At 32.5% G+C, this 18172-nt stretch overlaps 3 protein-coding genes across 3 annotated transcripts in view; 2 read left to right on the top strand and 1 right to left on the bottom strand.

Moving 5' to 3' along the window:
* The window catches only part of LOC106109412 (heat shock 70 kDa protein 14), a 7847-nt gene extending 6247 nt beyond the window's left edge, over positions 1-1600 (bottom strand). Inside the window, exon 1 of the mRNA XM_013290910.1 lies at positions 1-1600. Coding sequence (XP_013146364.1) covers positions 6-1430 — 1425 coding nt within the window. The 5' untranslated portion in view covers positions 1431-1600 and the 3' untranslated portion in view covers positions 1-5.
* Positions 1601-1847: 247 nt separating this feature from the next.
* Positions 1848-6096, top strand: LOC106109194 (multiple inositol polyphosphate phosphatase 1-like). Its single transcript, XM_013290600.1, has 9 exons — positions 1848-2086; positions 2152-2286; positions 2375-2550; positions 2654-2779; positions 2995-3145; positions 3615-3715; positions 4203-4312; positions 4793-4972; positions 5632-6096. The coding sequence occupies exons 1-9, from the start codon at positions 1942-1944 to the stop codon at positions 5786-5788; spliced, it is 1281 nt and encodes a 426-aa protein (XP_013146054.1). The 5' UTR covers positions 1848-1941; the 3' UTR covers positions 5789-6096.
* A 4977-nt stretch (positions 6097-11073) lies between these two features.
* The window catches only part of LOC106109228, a 10732-nt gene continuing 3633 nt past the window's right edge, over positions 11074-18172 (top strand). The window contains exons 1-4 of the mRNA XM_013290639.1: positions 11074-11092; positions 12547-12661; positions 13037-13115; positions 15196-15378. Of these exons, the coding sequence (XP_013146093.1) occupies positions 13041-13115; positions 15196-15378 (258 nt within the window). The 5' untranslated portion in view covers positions 11074-11092; positions 12547-12661; positions 13037-13040. The remainder of the gene's footprint in view (positions 11093-12546; positions 12662-13036; positions 13116-15195; positions 15379-18172) is intronic.

Genomic DNA, 18172 nt, shown 5'->3' with positions numbered 1-18172 from the left:
TTCTGCTATTCTACTTGCAGTGAAATTTTTGTCTGTTCCAGTGTTGCTTTTAATGTAAATGGTTTACTTAGATTTTCAACATTAAATGACTCTGTAGCAAATTCTTCAGTATCCGGATTTTCATGTAAAGTAAAATTAATATCCTTTACATCTTCACCAGGATCTACAGTTGTAATATTTTGAGTGAATGGTGCTGTTCCCTCTTTGAACAATTTAATAGTTTGATCTAAATACTTCATATAAATATCTCTTCCCAAAAATTCTACTTCAGTATTAACATCTGTAAAGTTAGATTCAGGCATGTCTAGTAAAAGTCCAGCTTCATAAGCACAACCCACAGCAATAACTTCATCAGGGCTGATCCCTGATAAAACTTCAGCCTTGGGTAATAGATTAGCAATTGCAGATTGTAATTTTGGTATTTTCATACTTCCACCACACAGAACAATTTTGGAAATTTTGCCCTCAAAACTCTCAATTGCTTTTTGTGCTGGCTCTATACATGCTGTTACCCTTGATGAAATTATGTTTTCAAATCTTGCTCTTGTTACATTTTGGCTCCAGTCTACACCATCTACGAGAGACTCAATAAACACATGCGCTGAGTTTAGAGTTGACAGGACATGTTTACAATTATCTGCATGATGCAGCAACTTAGCCATTGCTCTACGACTTTCATGAGGGTCTAACTTCCATTTTTGTTTGAACTCTTGAGCAATGTACTCTGCAAGATCTTGAGTCAAACACTGTCCTCCTAAATCTGAGCGGAAGATGTTTTTCTCAACAGACATGAATCCACCCGATACTTTAACAATTGAAGCATCACAAGTAGATCCTCCTAACCTATAAACTAAAACATTCAATTCATCGGAGGCATCTTCAGTTATATTATAAGCAAGCAATGCTGCTGCTGGTTCACTAATAACTTGGAGAACATCAAAACCAGCTAATTCAGCACATTTTGTAAGTCTGTCCCGACTAGCACTTGTCCAATGCAGGGGTGCTGCTACAACTAATTTCAAATCACCATCACTTCCTACGGAATGACTGGCAATAGTGAATAGTTTCGAGTAGATTTTTGTGGCTATTTTATCTGGATTTAAACAAAGAGTTGTTTCACTTGTCTCAAACTCATATACAACTTTTTCCTCATTTTGTATACGACATGATGATGACGCTTCTACATATGCTAAATCTTCTTCAGTAAAATCACAATTCATAAGACGTTTATTATGTTTTATAATTGATTTGGATGACGGTTGCCCCGACTTGGCTGGTAGACCAATTTCCCATTCTGAAGCATTCAGTGCCACTATCGCAGGAGTCACTCTATCACCTGCGTCGTTAGCTATCACAGCAGGGGCTCCATTCGAATATGCAGCCAAACATCCAGAACTGTTACCAATATGTATTCCGTATGCAGTAGCCATCTCTTTAGAGGTTATGTATCCAATTTATTTTACACAATTTATTTGAATTAATAATATAGATAGCATTAAGACAAATGTATCACTTTACCTACTCAATAATACTTTTAAAAGTAATTTTTAATGGATTTATAGAAATTGAAAACTTCAAAGTTTTAATGTGTGGTCAAAGATTAAACATAATTGACAATTGTTAAAATTAATTTTTACTTTCGAACCATATATTTTACCAAATAAAAATTATAACTTTCAAATGGCGAATTAATTATAATTTGGCCTTTCACAAAACTGTTAAGGTCAGGAGAAAAATCGATTATTAACAAAGTTTTTATGTCGTCTGTGTTATCTTTTTTAATCAAGCTGTGAATTCGTTCTGTCAGTGTCATTTTCATTTGTCAAAATTGATATCAACAAAATAGAAAAACATTATATTTTTAGGATTTCACCGTACTCCGTTATTTAATAATATATTTATGTTAAATTGAACACTGTTGCTTTGTTAAAGGCAAAAGTAATGTTGTTATACAGTTTAATGATCTTTTATATCGTACTTAATTCATCTTTCAGTATTAAAATTGAAGACATTAGTAAACATTTAGGTACTAGGACACCTTATAGATTCAGGTATAATAAAGAAGACTCCAAGATTATATATCCACGTAAGTAATGCACAACATTTCTAATTATCGTTGAAATGTGTTACACTAATTATTGTTTACTTTAGGTTGCAAGGATACCAAAATATGGATGGTAGTGCGACATGGTACAAGATTGCCGAGTGCAAAGGATATACTAGGTATGAACACAGTTCTGAAAGATTTGAAACATGAAATATTGATGCAACATAAAATTGGAAAAGGTATGTTTATGTAGTTAATATATCTGACAATTCAAACTATAATTAATGAAATATTAAGGAAGTTTATAAGTGAATGTGTATTTTAAAGGATCCTTGAGTTCAGAACAATTGGAGGATTTTGAGAAGTGGTCTAACAATTTAGAAATTGAAAAAGAAAAGTATTTGACATATGAAGGGCAGAATGAAATGATATTGCTGGCTGAAAGAACACAAAAGAGATTTCCCAATGCTATAAGAAAAGAATATAACAACAAAACCTTTGAGGTAATTGTAAAAAATATTAGCAAATTCCATGTTTTTACCATTTTTGTATGAAAAAATAACAGAATTTTGGATCTGTAGGCAATTGCTTGGTTATTTTTTCCAGTTTCGATACACAGCAACACAAAGAGCCCAGCAAAGTGCAAGATATTTTACAGTTGGACTATTTGATAGAAAAATATCTCAACAAGTCGTATTTGCTCCAGCTACTAAAATAGATATGGTTCTAAGGGTGCGTTTTTATTTATTTTTTAACAAAAAAAGCATAATTTTTAAAAACAAATTTTATTTAATTAAACTTAAGTTTTACTTAGTATTGTTGAGATAAAAAATATTTGAACAATAGTGTCTAATCTAAAATTGTTTAGTTTGCATGATCTTTATAGCCTTTTTTATTTATTTTTTGTATTATAGTTATCAATATATTACCTTGAATTGATTTTTCAGTTTTATAAACACTGTGACAAGTGGCAAAAGCAAGTTAAGAAAAATTCCAGTACTTATAAGGAACAAAAAATATTTGGCAATAGTGAATTAATGAATAAAACTCTTGAGTCCATATCTCAAAGGCTCAGTCTTAATAGAACATTGAGTTTAGGTTTGTAGTATGGGTAGTTACTGGCTTGCTTTGCTATTTGCTGCATTTATACTAAATTATATATTACCATCAGATACTATACACAATAGAATATTACTAAAAAAATAAATTCAATTCCATTAATTTTCTATTTACACTAACATGCATTTCCAACAAGCCAATCACTGGTACAACTGGTCTGTACCTGGCATGCCAGTTCACATTTAAACACCTGCACATGGCACATGTCTGTTGCAAGGAAATGTATTGGTTACTTGCTTGGTTATTTATGGCCTAACATTATCATATTTCTTACCCATTTTGGTTGAATTTCTTATGTGTTATGACTGACTGAAAATACTCTATTTTATAAGAAAATGCTTTTTTCACATCCTTGCAATTAGGCTTGCGTTTGTCAAAGTTAAAAATAAGTCGGATTAGAATGTTTTTTTTTTGTGGTATTTATATTTATATCATTATTTTATTCCAGATACTGTAGTTCTTATGTTTAAAATTTGTGGTTACGAAACCGCGTGGCGGAAAAATCATTTATCACCTTGGTGTTATGGATTTGATCGGAGTGGAGCAGAGGTAAATAAATATTTACCTTCATTAAAAATAAGATGGCTTACGAAAGAGGTTAATGATAGTCACAATCTAACAAATATTGAGAACTAGCTTTCGCTTGCTGCTCCGTCCGCGTGGAATTAAGAAACACAAAAGATTTTTTTAATTTATTAATATTTCCTTTAACCATTGCAACTAAGCTCTAGGCTTGTGCTAGGATATGGTTCACGACAATAGTCGAATGGCGGGATTCGAACCCTCGACCGCAAAATACCGCTCCATACCCCAGTTGCAGTTTAGGCTACAAACTCTAACAAACATCCATCTATCCATCTAAACTTTCGTATTTATTATGTTAGTATAGTTTTGGCACATTTTTTGATGAATTTTGATTTTTTTCTCGAGTCCTTTACTATGTGCTAAACTATTACATATTAGGAATGTTCCTATTATAATTCATTGAATATATGCTTTGATCCTTTATAATTTTTAATTAATTTGATTATTTTAGGTGTTGGAGTATTACATAGATTTGAAACATTATTGGTTGGACGGCTATGGGTATAATTTAACGTCCCAACAAGCTTGTATGTTGATGAAGAATCTCTTTGAGAAATTCAGGTAATAATGTAACATTTTTAGTAATGTTTCACTAATATTATAAAGAGGAAAGAGTTTTATTTTTGTATTTATTGCAATAACTCAAACACTACTGGGAGGATTTTAATAATACTTTCACCGTTAGAAAGGTAATTTATCTGTGAGTAACATAGGCTAAGCTTTTTATTATTTTTTAATTTCACGCGGACGAAGTCACGAGAACAGCTATGATATCAGTACCAAAGTGTGATTTTATTTTGAGAATATTTTTATTTTAAAACTTTACAAGTACATTTTCTTATGGTATAGTTTTTAAACGCCAATAGCCTAATGGTTTGGGGCACGGACCGATCTTGCGGTCGAGGGTTCGAATCCCGCCATTCGACTACTGTCGTGAACCATATCCTAGAGCTTAGTTGGAATGGTTAAAGAAAATATTAGTAAATTAACAAAAATCTACTAATATTTTAAAATAAAGTTGATTTTTTTTTCATATTTTAGTGAAGATGGACCGAATGCAACTTTTCTGTTTGCACATTCGGGTACATTATTGAAATTACTAACTCATATAGAAATGTACAAGACGCGTGCGCTGAAGGCGGATACTATGGATGTACACAGAACTTGGAGAACTTCTAACATCGACTGCTTTGCTTCTAACTTAGCTTTTGTGCTTTACAAGTAAGTTTTAATTCTTCAAACAGACATATATGTATGAGAAAATTACTTAAGTGATCGTTGAAGCTGTATGTGGCTATTAGAAACATCAACCCCACTCTTTAAAATAGAAATTTCTATAAATTAACTTTTCAATAATTTCTATACTAATTTCTGGATACAGAATTAAATGTAAGTCTTAAAAACAAACTAGAAAATCAATTATTAATTAATTATCCTTAGAATATGACTACTCAAATGTTGTGCTGCCAAATTTCTTGCTAATTTTTTGCATGCCAGTTTACGTTTAAACATTCCTGTAGCTATCACGTGCGAGTGTACAAGCTACTGGCATGTGTAATCGCTGAATTGCATGCCAGTACCTAGCATACAGTAACCAGAACAATAAGTAATTGGTATGCTACCCAATCCGGTAATAATAATGAATTAACGGCTCGTGCTGAGGCTCCTGGGGAACCCTCGAGCTTAGTTACTCATAAACGAGGTTTAGGCTATGCGCCATGCGCTCGGCCACCTCAAGCCCGGTGAATCTGTAAATCTTTAAGGCAAACAGTGACAAATCAGTCACAAAAAATGGTATGCTAGCTACATTTTACTGGTATGCTGACTATTGAATTTTACTGGCACGTGTACCCGCTCTTACGTAGTTTTATTATCAACAGATGTGAAGACGGTGATTATATATTGACTCTTCATCAAGAAAGGATTATCAAATTGCCGATGTGTGAAAAAGAACTTTGTCCTATAAAAACTCTGTGGAACTACTTTAAAGATTCTATAAACAATTGTGATATAGGAGATATTTGTAGACTTGATTAGTTTAGTTAGTTACATAAAAGTACTATCAGGGAATCTGACGGTGTTCCAAACGATACCGTCGGTGTAATGTATTGTACACATTGATATAGTAACGAATAGGACACAGCTTTTAAATGTGTACAAAAAGGTCGCTTTTTATCTCGTCGTTGCACAACTCATTACTACACGATCGGTTACTAGTAAAAGGCATTTTTCTGTAAGTGGATTACCGCAGGTTTTCCTAACTGTACATTTAATGTATGTAATGTATGTAATGCATTATGTTGAAACCATTTATTTTAATAATAAATTCCAGTGTTTATTTTTAATAACGTTGTTTTATTTCATTCCTAAACTAACTGAAACTTGAACTAGAATTATCAATCGCGTATTCTATTTGATAAACTCATGTTGGAAATAGCAATGTGTGTTTTATAATCTGATCCAATGAACTCATTAAACGTGAAAACTATACTAATATTATAAAGAGGAAAGATTTGTATTTATGGATTTTTGTATGTATAGTAATAACTCACAAACTACTGGGCCAATATTAAAAAAATATTGCACCATTAAAAAGCTATGTTTCAGTGAGTGACATAGGTTACATTTCTTATTTTATTAACACGTGGATGAAGTCGCGAGCAATAACTAGTACATAATATATAAAAAAGAGATTATACAAGAAACTTGAACATTATTTTTAAATTCAAAAACATATTAGCCGCCAAAGTTTAACGATTTATCACAGCCCGCTATAAAACACGACATTTTCTACTCAAAGTTACTTTGTATTTGTCGTTCGGGAAAACACGGACGTCGGAAAAATCGTAAAATCCTATTAACATATTCAGGCAAGTTGGAAAACGTACCAAATTTTCTAAACGACAGTCGACAGGAAGTTATTTATTTTTCTTTACAGTCGAGCACATTTTTAATTTCCGTTTTTTTTTACAAATTCAAATTGTATTTTCTTATCCATTGTACAAGATATGTTCTAAGAAAAAAAAATAGCTGTCTCGTAGAAGCAATTACGGAGGGTTCGGGACCATATCCGTTTTAGGGTCATGTCATTTTTACGCATCGCTACTAATCTATTTTGTACTAAGGCTTACAGGCAGTTCAAAGTTCATGGCTCCTCATGACGGATATCATTTAACGGTTCACTGTTCGTACGCATTTTCTAGATATATTCGGAATAAATGCCAAATTGTACGATAATAATCAAGGTATGTAGAATGTACATCTGGATGATTCTATCCATTGAACAAAATTGTAGATATAATTACAAAGACACGGGAAACCAGTAATGACTTATTTTTCAAACATTTCATTTATCGTAAAAATTACCAGTAAATCTAAAGCCTTGTTGTAAATGGACAAGCAATAAAATGTATTTGGTGTCAATTTGATTTCCACATTTTTGGCACTGACGATAGCGGTTTAGACTTATCTCATCAGTAACTTTAAAGTTAAAAAGGCCATTTTTAAAAAAGGCGTTCATAATCGAGGCAAAGCAAAAGCAGTTATTCTTAGCAAACTCTTATCCATCTATACAGATTAGCGATCTCAATGAATTGTTACTACAAGGCTCAAGATTTACTTTCCAATATGAATATCCATCGTAGGTTCATGAGAATCTCGTAAAAGAAATTTTTAGAACTTGTTAAAATACTACTAGTCTCTCAAGAGGTGTAAAAAAGTTGACATACAATTTTTGTATACCGGCTGAAAGAGACTCAGGAGTTCTAATCTAACATTTGGTAGAGCGATGTGTCAAGCGGTTCATTCCACGTATAGAACATAAATAGTTGAACTTTGCACAACACAGCGGCTTTCTAACGAGGGCTTTTGTCTCTTCGAGGCGCTTCATACAAATATAGAACTTGTCACAAAAGTGGAAGGTACATTTTACTTCATTTGAAACATTTTCCACATCGCTTCCGTTTGATACAAAAAAACCGTAAAAGATGTAGTTGGATGCTCATCGCTATAACGTCAGTTCGCAGCCAGACAAAGAACCCATTTATAGGTTTCTTTTGACCTTAATCTGTAATTTTTTGCGTCCGTTAAATTATATCTGATCTAAAACAAATGAACATATTAAGGTCTATTCTTTCCTTACAGTAATCTATCTATCTATACATATAAAAAAATGGAGTGTCTGTTTGTAATATCAAAAGAAAAATTTCAGATTTCGGGAAGATGATGTATTTGCGTTGCGGATAAAGAAAATCGCGTTAAAAGTTTTTTTGTCTGTCCGTCTGTCCGCAAGTCGCGTATATTCCTGGTTATTTCGACCGGACTTTCAATGAAGGGTAGCTGACATAGAGGGGCATATAAGAGGCTACCTTTTTATCTTAATATTGCGTGGACGAAGTCGAGGGCAATAGTTAGTATGCAACCAATGCGATATCTATATTAGGTAGATATTTCTAAAACCAGATATTATCTTTTGTCCAATATTTTTATTATAAAACCATACTTTGTATTTTACGTGATGACATAAAAATGTCGCGAATAGAAACGATAAAAATCTTACAAGCTTGGTTACAATGATGTATCAGTTTGTGATAATAGATACCGTTTTCAGTATCATTATAATTATTTTAAAGTTCTACTTTTAAAACTGTAATATTAGATTGTATAAAAGGTGCGCTTACTTTAGGAAAAACGATCTTTATGTACTTAAATTCAGGCAACAGCTAAGGGTGATGGACAGAAAGGGGCGCCACAGGTCTATGATTTACGTATTCTCATTATGCCCTACCTCCTTCAATAGTGTTGAAAAGGGGCACTGCAAATCTCGCCCAGGGCGCTAGTAATCCTTAACCCTTAAGGACGATTTTATTTTTTTAAATACCATAAATTTAAACGGGTAGTTGAACATAGATTAAGGGAAAAAAAAAGGTTTTTTTGCAAAATATTTCTATTGGGTAAGAAAAGACTGATGTATTAATGCATCATCCTGCTAATAAGGGTTAAGATGGTATGATTAAATGTATTCCTTTTTGTTAATATTTCAAGGAATTTTTGAATAATTTCGAGCAAAAGTCCTTTAGCCATAAGCTTACCAATTCATGTTATTAGGTTTGAATTTGTTTCGTGCTCGTGATGATTCGACTGTTTACGATAATAAGCAACGGAAGTAATTTCACAGTTCGACGCTTTCCATCGTGATTGAAATGAAAAGATCCGTTTATAACAGAACAAGGGGGACGCGTGAATTTGTTAATGTCATCAAGCCTTTGTACTGACGAGGTAACAACTAGGTCAAGGAGAATGTAACGAAATTGGCTATCATCGTCCTATTTATTTCCAATTTTTGTGCCAGATATCTGCAAGAAATATAAATAAAAACCGAAAAGAATACTACGATAGTACAATTAATGTAAAAGTTTTTAATATAAATTATTTAGGAAATACTTTACCCTTTATAATTAAACACTTATTATACAACTTGCTTTCGCCCACACCTCCGTTCGCGAGGAATTAAAAAACAAAAGTGAGTAGCCTATGTGTTCTTCCAGGCTATCCTCTATATCTTTAGCAATTTTCATCGAAATCCGTTCAGCTGTTTCGGTTACAAACTCTTACAAACATCGACCCATCCATCCATCTAAACTTTCATATTTAGAATATTAGTATTAGTATGATTATTTTATAAATCTAAGTAGAAAACTCAATAAATTTTTAGCGAATAGTCTGAAATGCATAGTGCGTTTAACTTTTAATTAACTCGTGTGTGTAGTTCAAACTTCGAACTGTGTTTGACAGTTAAATATCGTTCGTTTTAAATACAGATTTTTTTTCGACTGCGAATTATTTTTTATTAATCCAATCGTAAGAACATTTATCACACTAATATTTTAATGTGATAGTTTAGATAGATGGATGGGTGTTTGAGTTTGTAGCCTAAACGGCTTAACGCATTTCGATGAAATTTAATGTAGATGTAGAGGATAGTCTGGAAGAACATATAGGCTATTGATTTGTATTTAATTTAGTTCAAAGAAAGCTAGTGATTTAATAAGTAAGTAAAGAAGCGATTTCAAATTTCGAATTAAATGTAACAATGTGCGTAAAATGTCAAATGAACAGCTTTTTTATGACTTCAAAATTTTTGGTTATTATTTAACGATGAGTGTTACAATAACGCGTAATTAGGTCAGGTACGTGTTTAATTTGGTAAATAAGCACAGGAAAGCGCCACGTGTGACTTTTTATCGCCCATTAATATAATAACTGCTCGAAATGAACGCACAATATTTCATCGGTAATCACAGTGGCAAAGATTATAAATTGTAACTGAAGTTATCGCTTTGTTGAGGTTTGATAAAATTTTATTTTTTTATTAATGAATTCAACGAAATAGAGAAGCGACCATTTAGATTGCAATTACAAATGCGTTACCTATTGCCTACCCTTAACCAACGGAGGACACGCACACAAAGTGGATGTTTACTATGTATATATCTTTCACCGTCAAATCCACTATCCTTTCCTATTCTTTCCTATATGAAAAGGGTGGAAAGGGACTAAAAGGCTTCTGGGATGCACACTCATCAGAGGAAACATGGAATTGTCTCCACTTCACGCCTGTCTTCTGTATGATTGTGGTATTGCACCGAGCGAGCCGGGCCATTCTTTAAAATATATCGCAGGCTACCACTGTTAACCTGCTCGTAAGTATGAAAGGCTAATCATGTTCTCTAATAAAGTGATTATCTGTCATCAGTAATTATCACAGATTATAAATTTTAAAACATTAAGTATTAATTCTTGTAGGCGTATACTTGTTGTTGTTTCGTGCGGTACGATGTACGGATAGCAAAATAGATTGATAATTATATCCAGTCCCTTGATAAAAGTAACTAATACTTGGCAGGCCGTAGACAAGAGTTATGGTGTCACAATGTTGGCAATGCTGCACGGGCAGTCTGCCATGCGAGGGTTCAATGACATTTTGTGCGTAACCTAGCCTAACCTTTTAAAGTTTGTTTATTAATAATGATTCGATTTATAAATATAATTCAAAGTTACAGAGAAATGTTGAATTATTTATGTGTTTTTTTCTATAATTGAACTGCTTTACTAAGTTATTTTAAGTTTTTTATAAACACTCCTTAAAATTGTTTAAGATATTTAGAATACAGTAGGTAATATTATAATGTATGCAAGATTAAAAAACGGTTCTAATGTCTTTTGAGACGGAATAATGGTATATAATGTTCTAATTATAAATATAAAAAGAGTATTGTTGTACTTTGAAAACTTTTAAAGTAGAATCGTACTATTTTATTTAACTTGGAACGAGTTTTAAACGTAAGTTGTAACTAACTTTGAAAAGGAAACTTTATTTTCTTAAGACGTTCGGCTTTGGTACTAAATATGTATTCTTGTAAGTTGTTGCTTGGCCATTTAACTTAAAGTACTTTGTAACTTATAGCAATAGTTTATACAAAATTAACGAAAACGGTTGTCACTTATTTTATTTATTTATTCATTCCAAATATATTAAATACAGTCTTGTCTTTTACTTTAGGTTCTTAAACCTTTTGGTTTGTGGGAACCCTGTACATTCTCCATGGGTAGCTTACTTTACTACTTTACTTAAACTCTAAGATTCGTCGTATAAAAGAAGTTATTACCAAAAAGAAATGGAAACATTAGATTTTTTTACATCTTAACTGCGTATTTTTTTGTTTATGACGTTAATGAGAATTTTGTGTACAAATATGCTATATGGCGAAAAAGATAAGTACCATCACAAGTACCTATAGTTTAAATTCTTGTTTGAATTTAGAATATTCTTACTTTAGAAATTAAAAATAAATGTATCGAAAAAGGATAGCAGTCGTATCAATGTAAACACACGCAGGTGCGTATTCAAAAATAAACGGATACGCAATTTGGCGCCGGATTCAACAATACAATAGCCAACAATTTTGACTGCACAAAGAACGAGTTAATCTATTTTCTCTTTTATATTTCGTTACTCGATTACGTCAATTGAAAAATGAAATATAAATCAAAGAGAATGACCAGACGCCGGTTGTAAATACCTTCATTTCTTGATAATGGAAAAGTTTTGTGAGATCCACGTTGTTTAATGGCTCGCTACTGTTTCCAGTCGTTGAGTTTAACGGTGTCTAGGGAATTTCATTACAGAATTGAGATGTCAATGTAGGAGCGTTACCTAGGTTTTGATTGTGCCTATTGTTTAATACATTCTTATTTTAATAGATACACTCTCTGTTGTTCATTTGTCTTTAAAAATATCTGTCAGTTAGATGTCAAAATGTACGAATTTGTTAGGATGTTTGATCACAATTATTCTTACAAATGCAAATCGTCCTCCATAGCTATAGAACTTACGTCATGTCTGATTTGAAGAGATATCGGCTTATCGTTTTGTCTAAAGTTTCCTGTGCTGTACAAACACAAATACAGGAAATCGGTTTATTTAAGTTCGTGAAGGCGGTCTGTTAGCGAATTTCGCTTGGCTTTGACTATCGTAAATTAAGGAATTTGGGTGGAAAAAATGTTTACAGACACAGTGGTATGGTTAACATTATTCATCCAATAAAAATCCGATCTGGTAAGCATCCGACGTCGATATTTATGTTTCGACTGATTAATCGCATCATTGTTACGGGGTCGGTTGTTATGGAGGCACGGGAGCGTTGCTTCTTGCTTAGCCGGCTTTAACGTCTCTTTTACGGCCGAAGTAAATAAGGCGTAAGATCATTATGCAGTCGCGTTAATTCTGACTGCAGTGTATGCCCGCCGGTCTCGGGAGTCACGCGCACACGCATGTTGTCTTGTCTACGTGTTTGCCTTGGATGGATGAATCCGCGGTTCTACTATCTCCGTTTGACTATCGTGTGACAGGTGTGTCTGTTCTTTTTGACTGTTATTATTTTTTATCTGTGATTTTTTAGTTCAAGTGCTACACTTTATCTCTACCGAATAAAGTTTTGATCATATTTTTTTCTGCTTCGTCAGTGTTTTGGATATCGTTAAAAAGATTATCGTTAAGTTTGAGTAAAGCTGTTACGCTATTTAACGATATCGTAAAACGTATCAAAGTATTTAAAAGTCATTAAAATATTTTTTTATAGCTGGCTGGACAGAAAAAAATTTACACAAAATTGTCTATGATAATTAAAAAAATATTATTTACGACCAATTTGCTTATGTTTTGTTTACCTAGTTTTTGGTTATTTTTACCTTATTTTTTTTATTTGAACGGTACTTTATTTCCAGAATAATGAATTTAAAATTGAATAACGAAGTCCGTGGTTCTATCAGTCTTTTGCCGGCCCCTCCAGTGTCGTCTATTAAGGTGAGTGCATTTACATTTTTAGCAAATCGAAATGTCGAAGCGAAGAACCGAGGTAATCTGGATTCTATAACTAACAACTCATTCAACAAACAGATTAACAGGCGATGTGTTATTTTCATTTACGAAAGAAAAGATTTAATGAGTGTCGAAAATTTTAAGAGAAAGCATGCACATGCATGACGTTTTTAAAAACATTTGGCTTCTTGATTGAAAGTGTTTATTCAAAAATTGCAAAATTTAATGTTTCTTGAAAATAAAAATAACCTTGACATAGTCTTGATTGTTTTTGACTGATTTAATAATTAAAAAAAGTTATTTAAGAGTGCAATTAGGTTGTCACGATGCTAACACTATTCTTACAGATTTTTAAGTCTTTGTGCTTCAAAATTTGCCAAAATTATACTAAAGATAACGTATCACGTAAATATCAAAGAATTTATAACTACTTAATTGTTACAAATCTGCTTTTTAAGTATCAATAAGTTAATAAAAAATGATATAGTTAACTGCCTCCTTTATAACGTAAATGCATTATTAATAAATTATCGACGCACGCAATCTAATGGCAAAAAACTTAATAAAGTAATTCAGACACGTGTTAAAACTTCACACCTACTCATTCTAATTTCCATTCGTACAGAGTACTTTTAGTTAAATATTTTCTTTTCTCAGTAAAGGCACGTCTCGCGGATCGAGCGAGCATACGTCGATATTTCGGTCAATTTGTGTTTTTGGATTTTTATATCCAATGTCTTAAGAAGTCTCAAAGTTTTCCCTTGTGCTGTTAGCAGTGATGTTTACATATGTACGTATATTTAGACCTGAAACTGAAGATTTTTTTCATAAATATTATGTGAGTAAAATAAATAATATTCACAATTTGTTTATTTATAAAATTCTTATGTATTTGCAAAGATTTACCTAACATTAATCTGTTATTTTAAAGGAAGACATGTTACAAAGATTTTTTGTCTGGTACTAAAAATAGGTATTATGTAGTAGTGAGGAATGAAGCAGCTATCCTAAGACCGAATTAACGTGTTCGAAAACATAAAAAATACTTAAAACTTAAATCTAGTATTTAGATATTTTATGTTAACTAGTATTGGAAAACAAAAAAACAATAAATAGATATGTACCTCTATGACGTATGTACAAAAGAACTCTGTTAAAAAGCATTATTAAGGAGATCATTACAAAGTTATTAAGTAATAAAGAATAACATTTTCATATCTTTTAAACTGATGTTACTACGCTACAGTTGACTTTGAAGTTATTTTTGATTTTAGATTTTAATATTTGCACTATGGCAGTTGTTTCTTTTTTGACCAAATCACTGTTATTTACATTACATCTACGCTAATTAGTCTGTCTAAATGGCAGTTTTACTAAGAGCAAGACACACTCATATGAAGTCACTTGAGCTCTCAATGACCTGAGGACGACACCTTTTGTGTCTCATATAATGTGATTTGCGTAAGCAAATTTAAAAATAAACACATCAGACTTGATGATTTCAGACGAGACGAATGGACAGTCTAACTGTGAGCTACCATTAATCTAACGCACACTAATTAGTGCTTTATTGCTACGTGCATCACTTACGCACAAAGACGCCTACGCATTCGAATTTATTTATGACTGTCTGTGACCGACTTTGTCTATCTAAAGATGGACCCAACTGTCAGGCTTTTGGGTTCCAAGAAATATGTTTTATATTACTATTCCATTTCATCAACTGCATTCATAAATTGACTTCTTTTTTGGACAATAAAAGATAATAAACGGTAGTTGATTTATAAAAACATAATGCTCTACACAAAAATAACTCATTATATTTTGTATTTATTATGGCTACTTATTTCCAAAGATATAATCATTTGAAAACACAATATGTAGCTACGAATTCCTATAACGTTTGTGATACACGCAAAGCACTTTATATACTTTTTTCTTATTTTTTATAGGGAATTTGGTTCATTAGAACAAGTAATTTTACTTATGGAGTTATTAAAATTCATCGTCCCTTATAACTTGACGTCAGACTAATTAAAAGAATAACCTTACTGTCTTGTTTCAGGAGGAACGGCGACGTACCGGTCGCTACATAGCTATCTTAGTTGGCATTTCGTTGCTGATTCTGGCCATCTACCATGCGTGGGTACGCCGCATACCAGTCGTGGCCAGTCTCGTTGTGCCCGCACTCATCATGTTCGTCTACGTCGGATGGGTGCTGTATACTGCATCGAGAGACAAACACAAGGTAACTTTATAACCTTTGAAATAAATCAAAGATACTTCAATGAAGAACTAACCTTTTGGTTAAAGTTAGGGCCTGCCCCACCAAATTGTAAATTCTGATAACAAAACAACGTGTAAAATATGTAATGGAAATATCGGATTTACCTTATCTGACAGTGACGTCATTTTTAAGCTATCTGAGCCTTTATCAGTCAGTGGTGGGACAGGCCTTTAATATCCTAAAACATCTATAGAGACGATCAAAAAGTTTAATTGAATAAAATGATCAATTTTATATACACGATAATAGTACGTAAAAAGTTATGTTACAGTAAGGTAAATTGTCTACTATCTACTATATATATTTTTTATGAGTTAAAACATGATGATTCATCTAGATATAAAAAATGTTGAAAATTGATGAACCGGTTTTCATCACTGGCTAAATCTCAACATAATATTAACAGTGTTTACAACATGTGTGAGAACGATGTTCTTGACTTTGCATGTGTATTCTAACATCATAACTAGGAGTACTTTATAAACAGTCCGTCAATGCGGACAGAGCGTCAATCGACTATACCTCTGTTAGATGTTTACGCGAGTCTACATAGCCCGGCCGCTGACTCAGAATGTTTATATAAATTACTAACCGTACCTGTGTACAGTTTTGATAGTGTATACTAAAGAACATGCTAACATTTACGACCGACCTTTTTGTATGTTAGTTGAGTTAACAAAAGATTTCCAGTTAATGTTCTTCAGAGATATTAGTTCTGAGATTTCTGGGTGTAGCTCTCTTTTCATACTCTTTTATAGAACAATTACTATTTTTTGTGTGTAAACGAGCTTAAAATTTACTTTTTCATCTCCTGTAGTCTCTATACTAGGTCATAGAGTCAAGTAATTTAAAAAGTAGGTTAAATTTATTATAGAATATTAAAAATTTATAGCGTCACTAAAGTATGTGTTTATGGCTTGAAATTTGAAATTTTACTACTACCGCATATGAAGTCATAAAACTTGTTCATTGGAGATATTTTTCATGTAGAGCAAAAGAGAATTAAATTCAGCTTTACTGGACTTAATTAAAATGGGATTCGGTCCTGCGAGTTGCAGATTACTCCAAACAATGTTGTACGAATGTATTTCGAATTTAATAACATTTTTGAAGTAGAATGGTTATGAAATTTTAAACATTGTCGAACCCTATATGACGATTGTGGGTCAAAAAATGGGATACATCGGTAGAGGTAGAGCTGGAAAGAGATGAACGGATTGCGTGAAAGGTGACATGATCAAAAAGGGAGTGATAATTGAGATGACTTATGATACAGTTAAGTGGAGGACAAAAACTTGTTGCGCCGACCTTACGGGAGTAGGATAAGCAGAAAGATGATGATGGGTCAAAAATGTATGCAAAAAAGTTTGAGTGCTACAGATGATATTTTTCTTAAGACATTCACCTGTAACTATTTTTCGATATTCAGAGATATCTACTAAATATGTGGAGTATAAAAATTATAATAGAAAAAAACCCTTTCGCATTGTTATTAGATAATATCCTTAAATTTGATGTTTATTATTGTTTTATAGTGTGACGTGCGCTGTTTATTGCGTGAGTCGGGCCAACATAATAATTGTTTTTCATATCCTTTGAGGCCTTTCCTTTATGTCTCGTTTAATATTTTGGCCGCCAACCAAACGGTGGTAGTACGGCATAATTGATTTCACACTGATTTGTTTTAAGTAAACGTAAATCTTGTTCTTCTATATTTAAAACAATTAAATGCAAGGAATGTATAAGTATTAGATTTATTATAGGATAAAAATGTCGAAATAAATGTGTTACGAATTATAAGACAAGTTTCAAATATCCTAGCGCTTAGACTTGTTTTAGAACTTTGATCGTTTTTTTTAATAGTGCTTTGTATGACTCGATATGATTTTTATGTTAAGTGGATTTGTTCAAAGGGAACGTACCTGGGAAATATATGCAGTATTTTTGTAAAAAATATTCTGTGTGCTGACGAAACAACCGCATGGAAATGTTTGCACCGTTGAATGATTTTTCCTAACAAAAATAAACGTAATAGTTGAAGCGCGAAACGCTACGTGTTTCCGGAACCATATAGACCAAGAGCCAGTGGACGATAGACTTCGTTGTAAAAATGCAATTGCAAAAATCCAATTCGGACGTTTACCTCGAATTTTAACGAAAACATCCGAGTTCTATATACAAATCGCCGAATCGAAGTTAGACACCGTATTTGTGTTTTCAATAGTACCGAGTGTTTTTTTTTTTGAGATAATTAAGATAATTGAGATAATTTAAATAAAAAATTACATTTAGCAGACACATCTACCAATCTATTAATTTCTACTTCTTGCAGTATTTTCCATAGGAATCGTAAATTATACAAGAAAGTACAACTTTAGGTTGCCGGGCTCTTGCACTAAAAGTATAACGAAACGTCCAATCGTATCGTAAAGTTCTTCAGAAACTCCAAAGTAACCGCACAGAGTGTAGTTAGCGATGTTCATTATATAAACACTGGCGGAGAACTACGGTCGTATTTTCACTATACAAAAACATGTAAATAACCAACATCTGAATAAATAAGAAAATGGATGCTAAATAACAGGGTCATGGTAGACGGTGATAGCAAATGGTTTACTATACACTATACCATCACTAAAGACGCTTATAGTAAGGTAAAGCATTTGGTCTCGTCTATAAAAACAAAAATGCCTTTTTTGTAATTTTAATGAAATTTAAAAGAGGGGGTATCCTAAATTACTCTGTTATAATTGTA

The sequence above is a fragment of the Papilio polytes genome, unplaced genomic scaffold (genome assembly GCF_000836215.1).
Source record: "Papilio polytes unplaced genomic scaffold, Ppol_1.0 DF821289.1, whole genome shotgun sequence".
Lineage (NCBI taxonomy): Eukaryota > Metazoa > Arthropoda > Insecta > Lepidoptera > Papilionidae > Papilio > Papilio polytes.
Note: the sequence above shows the minus strand (reverse complement) of the source record. Positions and strands in the feature narration are given on the sequence as shown.

Bases quoted from the DNA above. Each gene is read 5' to 3' on its own strand.
- LOC106109194 (XM_013290600.1), top strand. From the start codon at position 1,942: ATGTTGTTATACAGTTTAATGATCTTTTATATCGTACTTAATTCATCT. The intron at 2,287-2,374 runs GTATGTTTATGT...TGTATTTTAAAG, and splicing joins GCAACATAAAATTGGAAAAG to GATCCTTGAGTTCAGAACAA. The intron at 2,780-2,994 runs GTGCGTTTTTAT...TTGATTTTTCAG, and splicing joins AAATAGATATGGTTCTAAGG to TTTTATAAACACTGTGACAA.